The 19,596-nt window shown below is 40.0% G+C and overlaps 1 protein-coding gene across 1 annotated transcript in view; it reads left to right on the top strand.

The window, feature by feature from the left end:
• Positions 1 to 105: 105 nt before the first annotated feature.
• The window catches only part of STPG4 (sperm-tail PG-rich repeat containing 4), a 51,116-nt gene continuing 31,625 nt past the window's right edge, over positions 106 to 19,596 (top strand). Inside the window, exons 1-5 of the mRNA XM_070512141.1 lie at positions 106 to 4,164; positions 6,145 to 6,204; positions 7,401 to 7,658; positions 18,310 to 18,374; positions 18,593 to 18,647. Of these exons, the coding sequence (XP_070368242.1) occupies positions 4,129 to 4,164; positions 6,145 to 6,204; positions 7,401 to 7,658; positions 18,310 to 18,374; positions 18,593 to 18,647 (474 nt within the window). The 5' untranslated portion in view covers positions 106 to 4,128. The remainder of the gene's footprint in view (positions 4,165 to 6,144; positions 6,205 to 7,400; positions 7,659 to 18,309; positions 18,375 to 18,592; positions 18,648 to 19,596) is intronic.

The raw sequence follows: 19,596 nt of genomic DNA on the forward strand, positions 1-19,596 counted from the left end.
GCTCTCAATCTGAGTCATTTAATTACTTGAGGTTGAATGATTTTGAGAATCAAATGTGGAGGTGGTTTCTACTTTTAGATAAGTATTTTTTTTAACTATTTAAGATTGTGTTTAGTTTTTAAATTACGATACTTCCTTCAAAAGGTCTAAGTAAAAGATTAAAAGGCCTTTTGCCAGTGTACCCAGCATGGGACGGCCTAAGGTGGGTGTTGGGTGTTTCCTGCCTTTCTAAAATATTTGTCAGCTTTGGCTTCAGTTTGTCCGTATTGACTTCAGCCGTATAATGATTATTTAAAAGTGTTAAAAACACAACAATCCACATCTAGGGGTGAGGGTCATTATGTTTTTACCTCTGTTTCCTAATGTTTTACTCACAGTGCTCTTTAATTCTTATACCATAAGGCAAAGGAGAATTTTCAGTTGTGCCTGCCTACCTGCAACATGTTTTACAAAAAAGGTATCTTTGGGAGTGATTGGCAGTAAACTAAATCTTGTTTTGGTTTTTGCTTCCTTCTAAACCATTGCTTTCTCTATAATTTAAGCTACTTGAAAGGTGGTTATCAGGGTTTTTGTTTTTTAACTACCTGTTAAATACTTAATGAAAGATTCCATAGCAAACCAGAGCCAAGATTAAAACATTAGGTATAATTATTACCTGATTATTATAGCCACAAGGCTTTTCATTTCTCAGAGGGCAATTCATTTCACTAGTTACTGCCTGTTTCTGACTGTTTTAATACTACTGTTTTTGAAAATAGAAAACTGGATGGTTACTGAAGGAAAAGAGTGATAAGTATGTTTTAGATAGGACAAGGGAAGTTACAGGCACTGATAATCCTAACGGGTATTACATTATTACATATTAGGTAGGCAATCAATTAAATAGGAAGACCTTCATTAGATACAGGAGTTTAGTAAAAAGGAATGCCAAACCAAGGGTATTTGGTGGGAGAAATTCATGTGTCTGGCAGTTGAGGCACAGGAATCTCCAGAGTATTAAAACATGGGCTTTGGAGTTATTGCAGCAGTGTTCAGATCACTGCTGTGTATAACCTTGAAGAGGTCAATATTATCCAAGCCTCAGTTATCTTACCTGTAAAATGGGCATAATTTACCCAACTGGTTTCTAGCTTTGATAATAATGAAGGTAAGGCACTTAGCATAGTCTTCGGCATTTGCAGTAAGTGTTCAATGATGTTACTAAGCTGTTAAACCAATTACGACCGTATAAAATGAGGAAATTGGGCAAAATTGGTCTTGATGTTTTTCCAGTTTCATCAGTTTGAAGTTTATCTAAGTTGCTGACAACAAGGTGGAAGGGGTAAACAGATTTTGGAGTACTTTTGTGTGTCCTATTAATTGCTGATTTTATAATCTTCACAAAAGTCACAAAGTAGGGATTGTTTTGATTTTACTGGAAGTTGAACTATAGAGCAGTTTTATATAACTAGTCATATTGAGCACATACTAAGCTAGGTTCAAGTTTCAGTTCTACTTCTATAACATAATCTTACTCAGACCCAGAACTATAATTTTGAAACCTTCAAATCTTAACCATATTACCTCTTTCCTACTAGCAAGATCATGGTGATTGATCATTCTTTCCTCAGTACTATGTGTAGCATGTTTGCTCTCAGACAATTCTAACAAAAACCATCACTATTGCAGTTAAAATGATCCTAGGATGTGAAGTATTTTACCTAGAATTTTTATTAAAGATATGATACACAGCAGAGGCACTGTAGAGCTCTACTTAGTATATAGTTCTGGATTCTCAGAAATGCCTTCCCCCTTTTTAAAACTGGTTATGATAACCTAAAAATAAATCTGAAACTTTGATAACTGTATAAAACAGTGCTTTCTTAAGAGGACATTTTGTTTTTCCTACATGCTTAAATCTGTTTCATTGGTAAAGTCCTTGAAATCATTGACCCATGCCGTTTCTATTTTTGAGATACTCAAACTATTTTCTCACCTAGATGTTCCCTTCTATTTCACATTTTGTATGGGTTTCTGGACTTCTCTGTACCTTTCATCATATTCTTTTAGTCTCTAGGGTACCAGTCCCTAGTCTACTGAGCCAGTTTTACAGGTTCAGCCAAAATAAGAAAATGAAATGAGGCACAGCGATGGACTTGATTAATCTCTTAACATTTGTGAAAACTCTAGTTTTTACTTGCCTCTTGGCCTTATAATTTCACTTCTTAATTTCAAACCCAGTACCTGGTGGTAGTGGTGGTTTTCTTTTTTTTTAAGGCTATGTTACATGAACTTAGAACCTCAGTATTTTAAGAGAAATTAAATGGCGTCCTCTAGTGTGCTACTCAAAAAGTTGCCCACAGAATCACTTGAGAGTTCATTGGAAGTGTGAATCTTAGTCCTTGCCCCAGAATCTGAATCAGAATCTATTTTAACAAGATCCCCAGATGTTTTGTACACATTAATTTTTGAAAAGCATTACCGTGGTCCATCCTCTGGTTTTATTTGTAAAGAGGAAAACTAGTCAGTCATTTATTCAACAAATGTTTTAATCCCTCCTGGTTTCAAAGGGCTCAGGATTAAGACAAAAACCTGTGATTTTGGATATGTTTAAAATTAGAGGAGAAACAATTTGTCAAAGACCTCCAACCAAGATAAGCACAGGGTCTTTTGGGGTCAAGGGATTAGGCTTAGGAGGACTTCGCAGAGGAGCTGACCCCTGGGGTTTGGCAGGCCATCAAAGAAGGGAATAGTATCTTAAGCAGAAGGGCTGGCATATTCGGGGACAATAGGGTGTGAAGATGGCATGTTTGGCGTTTGCAAGTATACATCAGGGCATGAGGTTCTAGTGAAGGAAAGGAAATGAGATTGGATTGTAAACTTTGCTTTTGTCCTAAAGACAATGATAGTCCATATTTAATGCATTGTGCCTGACATGGTTCTAAACATTTCACTCAAGTTAATCTTGATAATCACCCCATGTGGGGTACCAATTTACTATCAACTTTATAGACAAGCACAATAAATCACAGCAAATGCAGCCAGTGTTTAAATCCTAGTCATGGGAGGAGAGGGATTCACGAATGAGGGAGTGGAGTGGAGTAATAGTGCAGTAATGACAAATGGAGGTCAAATTTGATAAAAGCTGAAAAATCCCCATTGGTTTTGGCAGTTGGATCACTGGCTAGTTTAGCAAGTGCAATTTTAATTGAAGGGTGTGTGCACATGTCAGATTAAGATGGTTTTAGGAAAGTATAGGAGATGAAAGAATTGAGTCCCCATTACTCTTGAAATTTTGTGAAAAGAAGCAGAAACTTTATGGCGTAGTGGACAGTGGGGTGCTGGATCTAGCCCTGGATTTGAACTCTGTGCCATTTCTGTATGATGCTGAGTCAACTGTACTAAACTGTCCAAGGAAGCTTCTGTTTGCTCATCCACAGAATGGGATTAATACCTACTTCACAGGATCATTGTGAGGATTAAATTAGGTTAATGTATGTGAAGTATCTGGAACACAGCAGGTACTCTATAAAATGAAATTATTAAGGTTGAGGGGAGGGTTCGTTTTTAAAGATGAGAATGTTTATAGGTTGATAAGCTATAGCCAAGAAAGATTGAAAGTGAAAAAGGTCTATACAGATAGGAAAGAGGGTGGTCCGCGGTTTAATGCTCACTCCACTTCTCAAATCAGAGGCAAGAGAAGTGACACTCCCAGAATTTCCATCTGGAGTTTAGAAACTAATCTAAGGCTGATTTTTTGCCTTAAAGCTCAGTATGCCTCCCAAGCACGGGGTCTCCCTGCCTGGGGGTGTGGGATGGGGGGCGATGGGGAAAGGGCTTAATTTAGATTCCGGTACACTCAAGCCTTTACCAGCCGCCTTTACGAGCCTCCCTTGGCGCAGGTACTTAGCGAGGGCTCTCTGGCGACTCTAGAGCCCTCTAGATTTTCTTACCACACGTGTGCGTGACCGTCTCGAACGATTTCCTCTGCGCGAGGCTTAGCGCGGGGCCTCAAAGCGTGCGCCCGCCTCCCTTCCCCCACCAGCGGAGTCAGACCTTGGCTGGTCCCCCGCGCACGCTCGGGAGAGGGCCCGAGGTGCCTCCTGGCAACCGGACGCCGGCCTGGGCCTCGGGAGCGAGGAGGCCGCAATGGAGCCGCCAACCACCGCCATCCCCGCCGCCTCGGTAAGGCAAGACGTGGGGCATGGCGGTTCGGTGGTCTTGGCCCCGGCACCACCGTCCTCCCCTGGTCCCCCACTACTGTTCCCCTCGCCGGGCTGCTCCGCCAAAAATCCCACCTCTCTCTCATCCCGGGCTCTTGCGCCCCTCCGGTTCTCTCTTCCTACTTTTCTCTCCCTGCCCCACATCTACACCTGGAGTCCATTCTTCCTGATCTTTATTTGAGCTCTTCGCTTTATTTTGTCTTCCCTTGCTACTCCCTTATCCTTCCCATTCGCCCTCTGTTTTCCTTCCTCCCTGCTGCTGATTGCGCTGGACGACAGCTTTCACAGGGTGACTGGATTTCTTTCATTTTCTCCTGTCTGCCTAGAGAATGGGTTTTTCTTTCAGTAGTCTATTAGACACGATTTTGCCTCACCTTTTTTATAAATAGAAATGTATTTTATATATTTATATTTTATAAAATATTTGAAACTACCGTTGCTTAGTTTTAAAATAAATTTGGGCGAGGGATGTTTAGCTTATCTTTTGTAAAGCAATTCACCCCTAAGGAGGATTTGAAGTGGTAGGTGGGTGTTTATATCACCTGCCTTGGACGAAAGAGCAGCTGCCAATTACTTTCCTTTAGGCTATCATGCTGACCTCCTCCTTCTCCCCGCCTCATTTTCCCCATCCTAGATGGAGGTGGGAGACCTGTCTTGACCTGCCTGCATGAGAAAGTTTGATTTCTGTGACTATAAATGTGCAGCATAGAAGATTCAACATAAACCTAATAAAGGGAATATATTGGAAGAAATTCAGACTTAGCAACATGTATGAAACACATTTTTTAGAGAAACGCACGTATTTCATAGTAAAACTAAAGCCCAGGGGTACTCATAAGTAGAGTGGATATAAGTTGCTAAGACAGGAAGAATAAATTATATCAGTTTTACTGATGAGATGGTTTATTTTTAATCCATTATTGCTTGAGATAACCCATGTTTCTTAATAATAACAAAAGCATTAGAAACTAGAACTCACTATTTTAATGATTTTACCTAGTGGAAAGAGAACAAAAGGAAAAAACTAAACAACTGTGTTCTGATGACAATGAGGCTAAAACAAATGTGGAATAAAAAAAAATGGGTAGAGAGTACTTCCTATGGAAGACAAGAGTGTCCTTGGACACTGAGGAATACCAAAATAATCTGCTTCTTAACTTGGCAGATGAAATGTCAAAAATAAAAGCTACCATTTATTGAGCACTGGTTTTGGTTGCAGATCTTTATGTGTACAATGCCTGATTCTCATGCCAACCCTGGTGGTGCCTGATTTTTATATTCCCAAGAGGAAGCTGAGACTCATAAGGGTTAAGTACCTCGCCTAGTGCTGCTAGCTGCTAAGTGGCAGAGCTGGAGGTCAAGCCCAAGTCTGTCTGACTCCTCTAACATTTTGTCTCTGTAGTGTCACAGCATGCTGGACGAGCTGAGAGACCTGGCTGTATCATATTTATATGATACATATTTCATAATATATATAAATCTAGGAAATGGCAGTTTTCAACATTTGCCGTATTGCCAGGGATTTGTATCCCAATACATTAATTTGATGACTACACTTTTACCTTGAGCTCTCAGCACAATCACTTGAGCCATAAATCTTAATAACAATGATAATAATACAATTTTGAATTTATACAACTCTTTTCTTCCTAAGAACACCAAACTTTGTCATAGCTAATCATCCTGTGACATCTCTGTGAGTTGGGGATATTTATGCCTCTAATTTTCCCAAAGGGAATTTAGATATTTAAAAAGCACTTGAGATAATAGCAATTTAAGGAAATATTACAGGCAAAATTTGTCATTATGTAGGTTTTATTTTAATTCAGGCTGATCAATTTGGTGCAAGTATTAATTTCTTCAAGTAAATGTTTTATAAATTACATTTAACTTCCAGGGATCACCTCTCAAATGAATAAGCATATTTTATGTTTGTTAATAGAAACTAACCCGGAAGACGTCATCTTTGGAAAGAGAAGGATGGTGGAGAACGGCTTTAACAGTATGTGCATTTCTTTCTTTCCTACTTAGATCATTATTCTTCTCATTAATATTTTAAGCAGTCTTACCTTTTAAGTCACTAACACTTTTTGTAAGAAAAGTTGTTTTTCTTTTTACAAAAAAGTTGCTTTTCTTCCTAGAAAGAAAAAGTTTTCTAAGAAAACAGTCATTCAAATCTACGTAGGCCTTATTTCATACTTATAATTTTAGTATCAGCATATGAATGAGAAACTAACTTTAAATTTTGAATGCATTAAAAGCTTAGAAAAGTAAAACTTTAGAAATCTAGCTACTTCACAGAGTATCTGGATAAGATCAGCTTAGTTTATGATGGTGGTGAGATTACACAAGGAAGAAAAAGCATACATTCTGGAAAGGTGTTTGGGTTTCAGTTTTTCTCTTACTTGGATGGCATAGAGCCTATGATAACTTCTGTTAACATGGCCAGTGTATAAAAACAAGATGGTAATATATGAAAGAAAAATGACCAGATGTTTCCCCTCTCAAGACACATAGTTTCTGTATTGCAGAAATATTTTTCTCTCAACACCCTTCAATAACACAGGGAGCCCGTGGGCCAAAGCCTTCTTGGAATTGAACTGATTTTAATGGTGGAACTGAGCTTGAATGCTCAATGAAGGATGGCCACAAAAGCAGCAGTGACTAAACTTTCGGGTCTGGCCATTCAGCCACATTGGGTTGTGGTTTGAAAGTACCAAACCTCTTATTGGTCCAGTTAGACCCTAGGCTCTGCCAATTCATCTGCAGTCTCATGTTAGCATCTGTTAGCTGCGCACTTGAGAGCGAGAAAGGAGCGTGTAGTATCTACTGAGCAGAAGGAGGATAACTTCCATTTAGTCAAGAAACTTAATCCCGAGTGGTCTCACTAGAGGCCTAAGATTTATAGTCAAATTGAATCTCCAGTTTAAGTACCTCTGGAGCTACTTTTTAAAAAGTTAAAGCTTCAAGTATGGCTATAACCCATTTGCTGTAACTCAGCAGTTGTCTCAGAAAGGGGATAATCATGATTCTCTTGAAATATTGTTCTTTTGAGAGTGTTTAGTATGTTTGATAGAATTTTATTAACCTTTAAGACAAAGAACAATGCTGCTTAGGCGTGATCCTTCTGAGAATGAGGCTTTAGGAGATGTTACGGGTTTACATGCTGATCTGAAAAACGATGTCGGTTTTCCACAGAGTACTCCTATCCCTGGCACTTACCACTTGAAAACTTTTATTGAAGAATCCCTGTTAAATCCGGTGATAGCAACCTACAATTTTAAAAACGAAGGAAGGCGAAAACCACCTCTTGTGCAAAGAAACAATCCGGTAGTAAATGACCTTCCCCAGTACATGCCTCCTGACTTCTTGGACTTGTTAAAGAAGCAGATGGCCACTTACTCGTTTAAGGACAAACCACGGCCCAGCCCCAGCACACTGGTTTACAAAGATAAGGTAAAGTGCTCCCAGCAGCTGGGTTTTTGTGGGAAAGCTACCAAGAGCACCTGAGGAAAATATTTTATATACTTACAATGTGTCTTCTCCAGGAGAGATTGAAAACCTTTAGGATGCCTTATTTTCTACAGAAATCAAATACGGCCTGCCTGATTTGCAAACATATGCACAAGAGTTTTCCCTGTGAGGCCTCTCTAACCCAAGGAGGGTCCATGGGGGAAAATTCTCTCTCTGGGGACACTTGGCAGGATTCCCCTGATTTGGGGAGCCTCTGGGATCTTCTCTGTGGTCAGGCCCTGCTTCTGGTGTCTTCAAGCGGCTGTCTACAGTGTATTCTCTTCTTTTAAAGAGAAAACTCTGGGGCCAGCCCCGTGGCCGAGTGATTAAGTGCGTGTGCTCTGCTTTGGCAGCCCAGGGTTTCGCCGGTTTGGATCCTGGGTGCGGACATGGCACCGCTCATCAAGCCATGTTGAGGTGGCGTCCCGCATATCACAACCAGAATGACCTACAACTAGAATATACAACTATGTACTGGGGGGCTTTGGGGAGAAGAAGAAAAAGAAAAAAAAGGATTGGCAACAGATGTTAGCTCAGTTGCCAATCTTTATAAAAGAAAGAAAATTCTGCCTTTTGGTGAGTAGTACCCTTATTAGTGTGTGAATACAACTGTATACCATAGGGAAACTTTTTCAAAAATTTCTTGTAGAGACTCGGCTCTCAGCTCCACCAGTTCATTCATCACCTTGGCAATACAGGCACTGCTATGCTTACAGCCCTGTGCCAGGTTCTGTGGAAGGAAGATGTAAGTAAAATACAAGAGCAAATATATCAAGTGCTGAGATAAATAGTGCAGTAGGAAATGCCGGGGGAGGGTTCAGTGTAGGCTGGACTGAAAGGCTGGAAGGCTCCCTGGACTAAGTAGGATGCAAGCTGGACCTTGAATAATGCATGACATTTATGTGGCTCTTAATAGTTTCCTGTGAACTTCTGCATATATTCTCTTAGGTGTTCTTCCCAAGCATTCTGAAATAGGCAGAACAGATGGTATCCCCATTTTACAGGGAGAAAACTGAGGTGAAAAGAGACTAAGTAACTTATTCAGAGCACATAGCTACTGAGTAGGTGAGGTGGTACTTTTTTTTTTTTGCTGAGGAAGATTCGCCCTGAGCTAACATCTGTGCCAGTCTTCCTCTATTTTATATATGGGTCCCTGCCACAGCATGGCTGCTGACGAGTGGTATAGGTCCACACCCAGGAACTGAACCCAGGCTGCTGAAGCAGAGTGCACCAAACTTAACCACTAGGCCATGGGACAAGCCCCAAGGCAGTACTTTTAACTGAGGGCTCTGAGCCCATATTTAGTGCTCTTTCCAGTTTACCCTGTGCCTCTGGCCTTGAATGAGGAGCAGGGTTTGGATGGGTGGAATCTGAGGGAGGTGTTTCAAGGGAGGGGCATAGCATTGTCAAAGGCCTGTTCAAGGGACAGAGTCCTGACTTGGACTTTGTTACTTGAGACTTTGGACCTTAATATCTCCCATTTATAGTGAAACTAGTAATAGTATCAGTCTTCCCAACCTTATCAGAACATTGTGATAATCTGAGAAGAAATGCACTGCAGCTGAAGGTTGAATGAAATACAAGGGGTTGTGGTTATTAGGATGGACCAGAAAATTTCAGCCAAACAAGTACATGTCGTATCCAACAGGTAAACCCTTCCTACTGCTTTGCAAATTACAGCTTTGAAACAGGACAGAATGATAAATGTTCACTGGGTAAATCTTGTCCTGTTGGCTTCAGTGGATGAATGACAGACACTTAGACTTTTGCAGCCGGGTATCTGGTAACCACGCTGTGTGTGAAATCGTCCTGGCCGCCTCCACTGCAAAATCATTCTTCTTCATCCACTGCTCTGTTTACTTCCCTTCTGCTTCCTCTCTTCTTGCTCTTAGGGGTTTCTGAGGGTAGGCCAAAGCCCACTGTTGAAAGAAGAAAGCATGGAAGGTTGCTATCAAGCAAAATTTAAAGCTTTAAAAGACCAAAAGAATTTGGCTTACCCAGAGGGATGGATAAAACCTTCTGAAAACATACTTTTTCTGTTTCTTTCTTTTCTTTCTCCTCTCTCTCCCCACCTCCCACAAAGGATTGAGCTCCAGAAACTGGAAGAATTAAATGTTTTCCTAATTTTATGTTTCAAAGGTATATGATAGTACATTCACAAGAGGAGAGATATTCAGGCGTAACATTGTTCACCAACAAAATTCGTAATTCTGGTTTTTTAAAAGCAGAACTCAGTAAAATAATTTGAATTTGAAGTCAATATAGTATACATTATTGTTATTTATTAAGATAAAACAACATTCTCAAGCTTCATAATTTTTAATAGAATATTCACTTTATACCTATTAGTGCTGCTTTTTATTTGTAAGAAAGTTTTTACTATTTTTAACACCTTTATTCTGAAGCATGTAACTCAACTGGAGAATCTGTATCAAAGAATCTCATCATATATATGCATGTATATATTTATGCACATTTCAATGTGTGTATGTGTGTGTGTGCTCATCTATATCTGCCTCTTTCCAAAGATTATTTGAGATGGCCCTACAATTTTTACAATAATTTTTTTCTTAACAGAGAAGCATTTTTTTTTCATAGAATATATGTACAAAAGTGGGACCATATTTATATGTTTTTTATATATTTATATATTTATATGTCTCTCCATATTTATAGTTTTATGACCTGCTTTTCCCCCAATGTTGCAGTCATCCACTAACACCTGGTTTGCTCCCCCTTATTTCTGGATGATTTTAGCTCCCTTTGCTCCCTGTCGCTCTTTCCACTACTACTGTCATGATTTCAGTACACCCGTAGATCCTGGCTTCTCAGTTTCTTGAATTCTCCTCTACCTCAACAACTCACTCCTTAGATTTTTTCAACACCAATTATTTCAACCTTCCATAATCTCAATTGCATGCCTCCCACTCTGATCACTCTTTCCCCTTTTTTTTTCTTCCCGAGGAAGATTAGCCCTGAGCTAACGTCCACTGCCAATCCTCCTCTTTTTGCTGAGGAAGACTGGCCCTGAGCTAACATCCGTGCCCATCTTCCTCTACTTTACATGTGGGACGCCTAACACAGCATGGCGTGCCAAGTGGCGCCATGTCTCCACCAGGGATCCGAACTGGCAAACCCTGGGCTGCTGAAGCGGAACGTACACACTTAACCACTGCGCCACTGGGCTGGCCCCTGATCACTCTTTCTTAATCTGCCTTACACACTCTAGTATCCCAATCCCAACAATTTTTCCATTCCCCCAGTCTATAATCCATCGATCCCACCACCTTTTCAGTACCTCTCAGCTTTCTGATGTTTTCCTTCCTTGCAAATCTGGAATTCCATAGTTAATCATTAGTTAGTCCCTGCACATGCCCTCGATTCCCTTGTCTCTGATGGCTCATCTTACTTGTTTGGCAAAGCGACAACCCTGGTTAAATCTAACTGTCTGGGAACTTTGTACCTGTACCCATGTAGCTGAATGACTGGTCTCATTTTAAATTCTTCACCTCACGTGGGCACTGAATGGACTTCCCTAGCCTGTTTACTCTTCCACTCTCCTGGGTGGCTTTATCTCATGTCTCCCTTCTTTCCAAACCCCTGACACTCCGCCCCCCCCCCCCCCCCCCCCAAATCCTCATTCTTGTTTTCTCGTCTCAGCCTGTTTGCTTCTCCCTGACCTCTTCACTCGGGAGGGCCCCAGACACTCAGACCTCCTCCCCATCTACGCTCACTCCCTTGGCGATCTCATTCAGTCTCAAGGCTTGGAACACCACCTATTTGTGATTTCCAAATTTATATCTCCTGCCCAGACTTCTCTCTGGATCTCCAGACTTTTATCTCCAGCTGCCTTTTGACTTCTCCATCTGTGTGTCTAATTCAGGGTTTGTCAACCTTGGCACTATTCACATTTTGGACAGGAGAATTCTTTGTTGTGGGGGGCTGTTTTGTGCTTTGTAGGTTGCTTAGCAGCATTCCTGGATAATTATTAGATGCCATTAGCTAATTAGAGGCCATTAGCAATCCCTGCACCCAGTTATAACAACCAAAACTGTCTCCAGACATTGCCAAATGTCCTCCGGGGGGCAAGAAACCCCCAACAACAACAGCAAAAATCCCACTCCTGATTGAGGAACACTGGGTTAAGGCTTTGTGATAGTGGGTGTGGTCTCAGAGTGGTTGTTCTCAGGGTCAACAGGCTTATTGTGAACTGGCTTCATTTGTGACCTCATCTCTTACCACTTCTCATTCTTTTCCTGCCCCACTGGCCTCCTCGCTGCTTCTTGAACTTGCCACTCCCACCTCAAGGTCTTTGCGCTGGATCTTTCTTCTTCTGGAATGTTCTTATTCCAGATATCAGCATGACTCACTCCCTCTCCTTCTTCAAGTCTTTGTTCAAGTGTCACCTTCTCCATCAGCCCCATTTATGTTGACCACCTGACACTCCTGACCTTCCCTACCTGCTCCTGTTTCTCTTTCCTTAGTACCTGTAGCAATCAATATACTGTAGAATTTACCTGCACTTTGCATTTATTTTTGTTGTCTGTCTTCTCCTATGAGAATGAAGGTTTATGAGGACACGAATATTTATCTGTTTTGTTCACTGTTCCATCTTGGCCTCTAGAACAGTGTCTGACGGGTTAATATTTGTTGAATATGTGAATGAATTCATAATTGCTCCAATATCTGAAATCTGACTGGGCTTTACTCAATTTGTTTCCTTGTATGTATGAGTATCTTTGACTGTTTGTTGCTCATTGCTCCTGAAAATTTATCTTCATGAATTCCCCAAGGCCCAAGATGAAAGTGTTTTCTTTCACAGATGGTTTGCTTTTGATTCTGCTAATACTTAGGGGACCAGCCAGCCTGGTGCCACTTGAAATGCACTACTTATGTATTCTTAGATCACTAGAGTGACGGACATTTGGACTGGAATCCCTGAAAGGGACCAGCCCATGGTTACCCTCTCTCAAGCATTGGTTTCTTCCCCCTCTCCCAGTTCTACTTAGCACCAGGACAACTCTTTCTGCGTCCCCTTAGCATTGGGGCGAGGTGGGAGGGTTTACTTTCAGGAAGTGCCCTATTAGGGTCTCCAATTCCTGTGCATAGGACTCCCATTAGACCACCATGATTGATGGGCCCAGGCTTTGACCTCCGGATCCTTCTAGGGCTCTGAAGTTCCCTCATATCCAGCTCTGTTCTTTTGCTGAGTTTAGTCTGGACCAGCAAATATCCTCTGGGAAAAACTGGGCTACTTGCCTCTCTGGTTTCTTGCTATCTCTTGGTTTGGGGGGGTCTTATAATTTCTTATTATCTTATAAGCAACTTCATATCTTTTTAAAAACCCTTACTTGCTTTTAATATTTTATCCTTCATTTCTGTTAGTTATCATCTGCAGTGGAAAGGTTCTTCATCCAAATAACATAGCCTGACATTGGCAGAAACCAGAACTTTTTTTTCCTTAGAAATATATTATGAATCTTTTCCACGCCATCATGTATTCTCTACATCATTTTAAATAGCCGCATCGTATTCTACTGTACAGACACGTCCTAATTTATTTGACCATTTCCTGCTCTTAATCATAGATCGGAATTGTTGGGGAAAGGGTATGTAGACATCTAAATCTTTTGAGATGCATTGCCAAAATGCCCTACAGAAAAGTGATTCTGTAATGCAGCTCCACCTTGCAGAGTATAAGTCCACTGCCGTTTTAAATGCGCTGTTAATGTTTCCAACTGGAAATATGGACCAAATGACTTAAATGGGAAAGTTCAAAGTATAAGCTTGAAATCAACATGCTAGGGGAACTTCAGAACAACCTGAAGTCAGCTAAGTTGGTGCCAGAGTCTCCCTACAATGAACGGGACAAGGTGAAGGTGGTGGCTCTGCCCCAGTCTGTAGCCAGAGGGGCAGTAGTGACAAGGTCAGTCAACCCTAAGGAGAGAAGTGAGCTACCATTGTGAAGATGCAAGAGAGTTTCAAGAAAACGCCAACCACCAACTGTGTGGCTTCAACACTCTTGCATCAAAGGGTAAAAATGGGTCATGTTCTCTTATAATCCAATTGAAATAGACATTCTGATTTTAAAATGAGCAAAGGATATGAACTAGAAGTTTACAAAGAAATATACCAGTTACTAAAAATCGTAAAGCGGTGTTTGACTTCAACTAATAATGTAATAATTACAAAGGAACAAAAGCAGCTGGATACAATTTCTCACCTGTCAGATGATCAACAATTTAAGTTTGATAATACCCATTACTAGCAAAGGGGATACAGAAACAGATATTCTCATACACTGTATGAACACAAATTGTTACAGTTTGGCAATTCGTAGCAATATTTTGAATGCATGTAGTATAACTCCACTGTCAGGAATTTACAAATGGTCTTACAAAAGTACAGTGAGGGGCTGGCCCAGTGGCACAGCGGTTAAGTTCACACATTCTGCTTCTCAGTGGCCCGGGGTTCGCCAGTTCGGATCCTGGGTATGGACATGGCACCGCTTGGCAAAAGCTGTGCTGTGTTGGGCATCCCACGCATAAAACAGAGGAAGATGGGCACGGATGTTAGCTCAGGGCCAGTCTTCCTCAGCAAAAAAAAAGAGGAGGATTGGCAGTAGTTAGCTCAGGGCTAATCTTCGTCAAAAAAAGAAAGTACAGTGAGATATTTATACGTAATACTGCAGCATTGTTTGTAATTTTATTTAACTAGAAGACTAATTATATAGTGGTGCATCCATACAATGACGAAGTGTGCAACCATTAAAAACAATAAGGTAAATCTGTATGTGTTGATGGGGAACCATCTTCACTTCCTAAAAGGGAACATTTCAATGAAAATCACAATTAAATAACATTTAAAATTGCCTCAAACTTCTATCCAGGTTAGTGTTAGCATTGCCTTGCAAGCTCATATAAAATGAAACAAATTTGATGATTCTGCCTCTCCCACTCCTCAGTATCTGTTTTATGTCAAAAGGAGGTAGCGGGGCTTGAAAGTCACCCCTATAAACTTAGAGAATGAATGAATGAATCAAAGAGAATGAAGCAAAGAATCCATTTTATTGTGTTCAAAAGACAGCCTTGAACAGCTGATTGGGAGACTGAAGTTGAGAAAACCTGGCTGGTTCATTGATCTTTGTTAGCTGTGTTTATAGCTGTGATGATGACCTCTGAAGAGACGTTAACTTGCAAAGTGCTCCACGGTAAAATAACGGCTGAAGGAGTTTTCAGCAGGATGGTTTTCCAGTGAGTGAGGTATCAGCAGAGAGAAACCTTGTGCCCGAAAAGGGCTGGCAAGTAACACTGCAGGGAACTCAAGACTTCAATGTTGGGATAATAAAGAGCAAAACGTAGACAAGAGAGAACAATTCATTGTGCATTTAAATGAAAAAAGTGACCCTCAAATTTGGCTCATTTAGCAGATACTTTTTGAGGCTAAACTCTCAAAAGGCGACTTCAAGTAGGACAAATATAGAAGCCACAGGCAACCAATCTTCTTTCCTAGACTAATGCTGTCTAAGAGTTTTTCCGTCAGTATTTCATTACAAAAACCGTATGTGATTGCCAAGTATAGATAAATAAACAGCTGCTTTAAGGATTTTTTTTTTCACTTTTCAGTTGTCTTTCTCCTTCTCCTCCTATGTATGTGCATATATGTGCATGAGAGAGAGAGGAAGAGAGAGAGCAAGAGTGAGAGCAAGGAACATAAAACATGTGTGCACAATTTAAAGTAATAGAAAGCAAACACCCATGTAACCATCATCAAAGTCAAGAAACAGAATGTGGCAGCCCCCCAAAAAGCTCCCTGCTTAAAATACATTTCTGTACTTCCACGGTATGATAAAAAATATCTGTGTTTCCTTAGTCTTTATTATGTCAAGTGAGCAATTAACAAGGCACAAGTGCATCGAGGCAATATGTGTATTTCATCATAAAATTTGTATTTATTGTTGTTATCACTATATCCACAAAAAGCTCCCTCTGTGATCAAAATTGTGTGTTAATATGTGAGACTACTGCCGGGTGAAATATCATAGCTGAACTCCCATGTGGGAGATAATGCCAGGGTACGGATGCCTCATTTTCAACAAAGGCAGTATTGTATTTTTAAATCTGATTTTAAAATAATAGTGGGTGGGGGGTAATTGTTCCCTTTGGGAAGGCTTCTTCCCAGGATTTTGTAATGTAACTCTTCCCTGCCAGCTCCTTCAACGTAGGAAGTTCTGGAACTCCGGACAGTCTTCCTCTGGCTTCTCATTCTCCTTCCTTCTCTCCCTCCCTTCCTTCACACATCCCACTCTCTATGCTTTCCAGTTCCTGACCCTGCCTTACTTCGTGTACCTCTGGGCTAATAACCACAGACCCAGGGACAATGGAGCCACCCAGGTAGTTTGCAACAAGTTTGACAATGGGCAGAGAGATAGTCTCTTAGAATACCCTCCCTCTCCCCTCAAAGAGGTCTCGCCTTCCTTAAAACCCTACTCAGATCTCACTGTCTTTACCATCTTTACATCGCCCAGTTGGATTTATTTTTTATTTAATTATTTACATTCCCACCAACAGTGCACAAGTGCTCCCTTTTCTCCACATCCTCACCAACACTTGTTATCTCTTGTCTTTTTGATAACAGCCATTGTAACAGGTGTGAGGTAATATTTCATTGTAGTTTTCATGTGCATTTCCCTCATGATTAGTGATGTTGAGCACCTTTTCATGTACCTGTTGGCCATTTATATGTCTTCTTTGGAAAAATGTTCAGGTCTTTTGCCCATTTTTAAATTGGATTATTATTATTATTTTACTGTTAAGTTGTATGAGTTCCTTATATATTTTGGATACTAACACTTTATCAGTTACACGGTTTGCAAAGACTTTCTCCCTTGCCTTAGGTTTCCTTTTCATTTTGTTGACGGTTTCCTTTGCTGTGCAGAAGCTTTTTTAGTTTGATGTAGTCCCACTTGTTTATTTTTTCTTTTATTCCCTATGCTTATGGTGTCATATCCAAAAAACTCATTGCCAAGACCAATGTTAAGGAGCTTTTCCCCTATGTTTTCTTCTAGAAGTTTTATCATTTCGGGTCTTACATTTAAGTATTCAGCCCATTTCGAGTGAATTTTTGTGAGTGGTATAGGACAGGGATCTAGTTTCATTCTTTTGCATGTGGATATCCAGTTTCCCCAATATTATTTATTAAAGAGACTATATCCTTTCCCTGTTGTGTAGTCTTGGTGCCCTTGTCAAAGATTAGTTGACTTTATATGCATGGGTTTATTTCTGGGCTCTCTGTTCTATTCCATTGGTCTATGTGTCTCTTTTTATGCTAGTACCATTCTGTTTTGATTACTATAGCTTTGTAATATAGTTTGAAATCAGGAAGTGTGATGCCTCCAGCTTTGTTCTTCTTTCTGAAGATTTCTTTGACTGTTTGGGGTCTTTTGTGGTTCCATATCAATTTTAGAATTGTTTTTTCTGTGTCTGTGAAAAATGCTATTGGAATTTTGATAGGGATTGCAGTGAATCTGTAGATTGCTTTGGATCGTATGGATATTTTAACAATGTTAATTCTTCCAATCCATGAACATGGAATATCTTTCCATTTATTTGTGTCTTCTTCAGTTTCTTTCCTCAACGTCTTGTCGTTTTCAGTGTACAAATCTTTCACCTCTTTAATTAAATTTATTCCTAGGTATTTTGTTGTTTTTGATGCTATTGTAAATGAGATTGTTTTCTTACTTTCTTTTTTTAGATAGTTCTTTGTTAGTGTATAGAAACACAACTGACTTTTTTGTGTTTTTTTTTTTTTTGTATCCTGCAACTTTACTGAATTTGTTTATTCTAACAGTTTTTTGGTGGAGTCTTTGGGGTATTTTATATATGAGATCATGTTGTCTGCAAACAGGGCAGTTTTACTTCTTCCTTTCCAATTTGGGTGTCTTTTATTTCTTTTTCCTGCCTAATTACCCTGGCTGAGACTTCCAGTACTATGTTGAATAGGAATGGGGAGAGTGAGCACACCTCTCCAGTTCCTGATCTTAGAGGAAAAGCTTTTAGCTTTTCACCACTGAGTATGCAATGTTAGCTGTGGGTCACCCAGTTGGATTTAATCTCTTCCTACCCTCCAAACCTCCCTAACCCCCAAATCTGTTCTTGAGCATTGATATAGTGTTTTATATTAGAATTGTTTATGTATGTGCCTTCTCACCCCTGCTGGTTAGTGACCATATCTCTCTTACTGTTGTATTTTCTACCACACGTAGCAGAGTTCTTTACCCACAGAGCAAGCTCACTAAATGGTGGTTAAATTGACTTGTTGAATCTAGTCTACTTAAAATATGATCAGTTGTATAGCATTTTTCTACATATAATCTCAGGCCTACTGTCATAAAATTCACCAGGAAAAGTGAATATCTGTTGAACACTTTGAAGCTCCACCTCTGAAAATGTACCTTTTCCCTATTAAAATAGAGAATAAATTATATAGTATCATATGGTCATAAAATAAAGGATTATGAGTGACAGATAATAAAATAAAGTGTATTTAAGACCTGTATTAATCTATGATTGGTGTTCTTGTCCATTCTGTGTAGTCACTTGAGCTTTCACCAGGGCAATACGAGCTACTTCCTGCTCCAGTTCCCAAGTATGCTTCCAGGTAATTATCTACTTATTAAGTTGCTTTTAATAATTGCACTCATGCCTTTCTATTTACACACTTAACAACCAATACTAATGGCTTTTAAACCTACTTTATGCCCATCATATCCAAATTAGCATTTTAAAATATTTAGTGAGAGATAGGGAATAGATTAATAAAGATCCTCACATTAAAAAATGGATTTAGCAAATCATATCTTTTTTTTTTAAATATAGGAGCTTTGTATTTCGTTCTTCAGTTCAGAGATTTCCAACAGGCTGCTTCACTCCTGTAAGTATATTGTAGACAATTAACTCAGGATGTATTTGATGTTTAAAATATGCAATGATTCCTTTTGATATATCAAGATTAACATTTTGCTCATTGTAGTAGATAAGTAATGAATGATTGGTGTAACTGACTTAGGATAAACTAAATCAATAAATCTGAAGGGGCCAGCCCGGTGGCGCAGCGGTTAAGTTTGGGCGTTCTGCTTCTCCAGGGTTCACCAGTTCCGATCCTGGGTGCGGACATGGCACCGCTTGGCCAAAAAAAAAAAAAAAAGACACGCTGTGGTAGGTGTCCCACGTGTAAAGTAGAGGAAGATGGGCATGGATGTTAGCTCAGGGCCAGTCTTCCTCAGCAAAAAGAGGAGGATTGGCAGTAGTTAGCTCAGGGCTAATCTTCCTCAAAATAAATAAATAAATAAAATAAATCTGAGGATATACTAGGGATTTCAATGTAAATAATCCATTTGTGTCAAGTTATAGAAGAAAAATAAAGGTTCGTTTACTTTTTTTTTTTAAGATTTTTTTTTTTACTTTTCCTTTTTCTCCCAAAGCCCTCCAGTACATAGTTGTGTATTTTTTTTAGTTGTGGGTCGTTCTAGTTGTGGCATGTGGGATGCCACCTTCAGCATAGCTTGACGAGCAGTGCCATGTCCGAGGGGGATCCGAACCGGCAAAACCCTGGGCCGCTGAAGCGGAGCACACTAACTGAACCGTTTGGCCACAGGGCCAGCCCCCTCCTTTACTTTCTTTAGGTCTTGACTCTTATCACCTTCTTAGTGAGGTCATTTCTAGTCACCTGTTCAGAATTTCCTGGCCCCCCCATCCTTGGTTTAATTTTCTCCATAGCGTTCATCACTGTCTGATACATTATTTAAGTTTTTACCTTTCTTGTTTGTATCTGTCTGCCCCACTAGAACGTAAGCTTTCTGAAGGCTGGAGTTTTTGTCCTG

Source organism: Equus asinus, chromosome 6 (assembly GCF_041296235.1).
Source record: "Equus asinus isolate D_3611 breed Donkey chromosome 6, EquAss-T2T_v2, whole genome shotgun sequence".
NCBI classification, from domain to species: domain Eukaryota; kingdom Metazoa; phylum Chordata; class Mammalia; order Perissodactyla; family Equidae; genus Equus; species Equus asinus.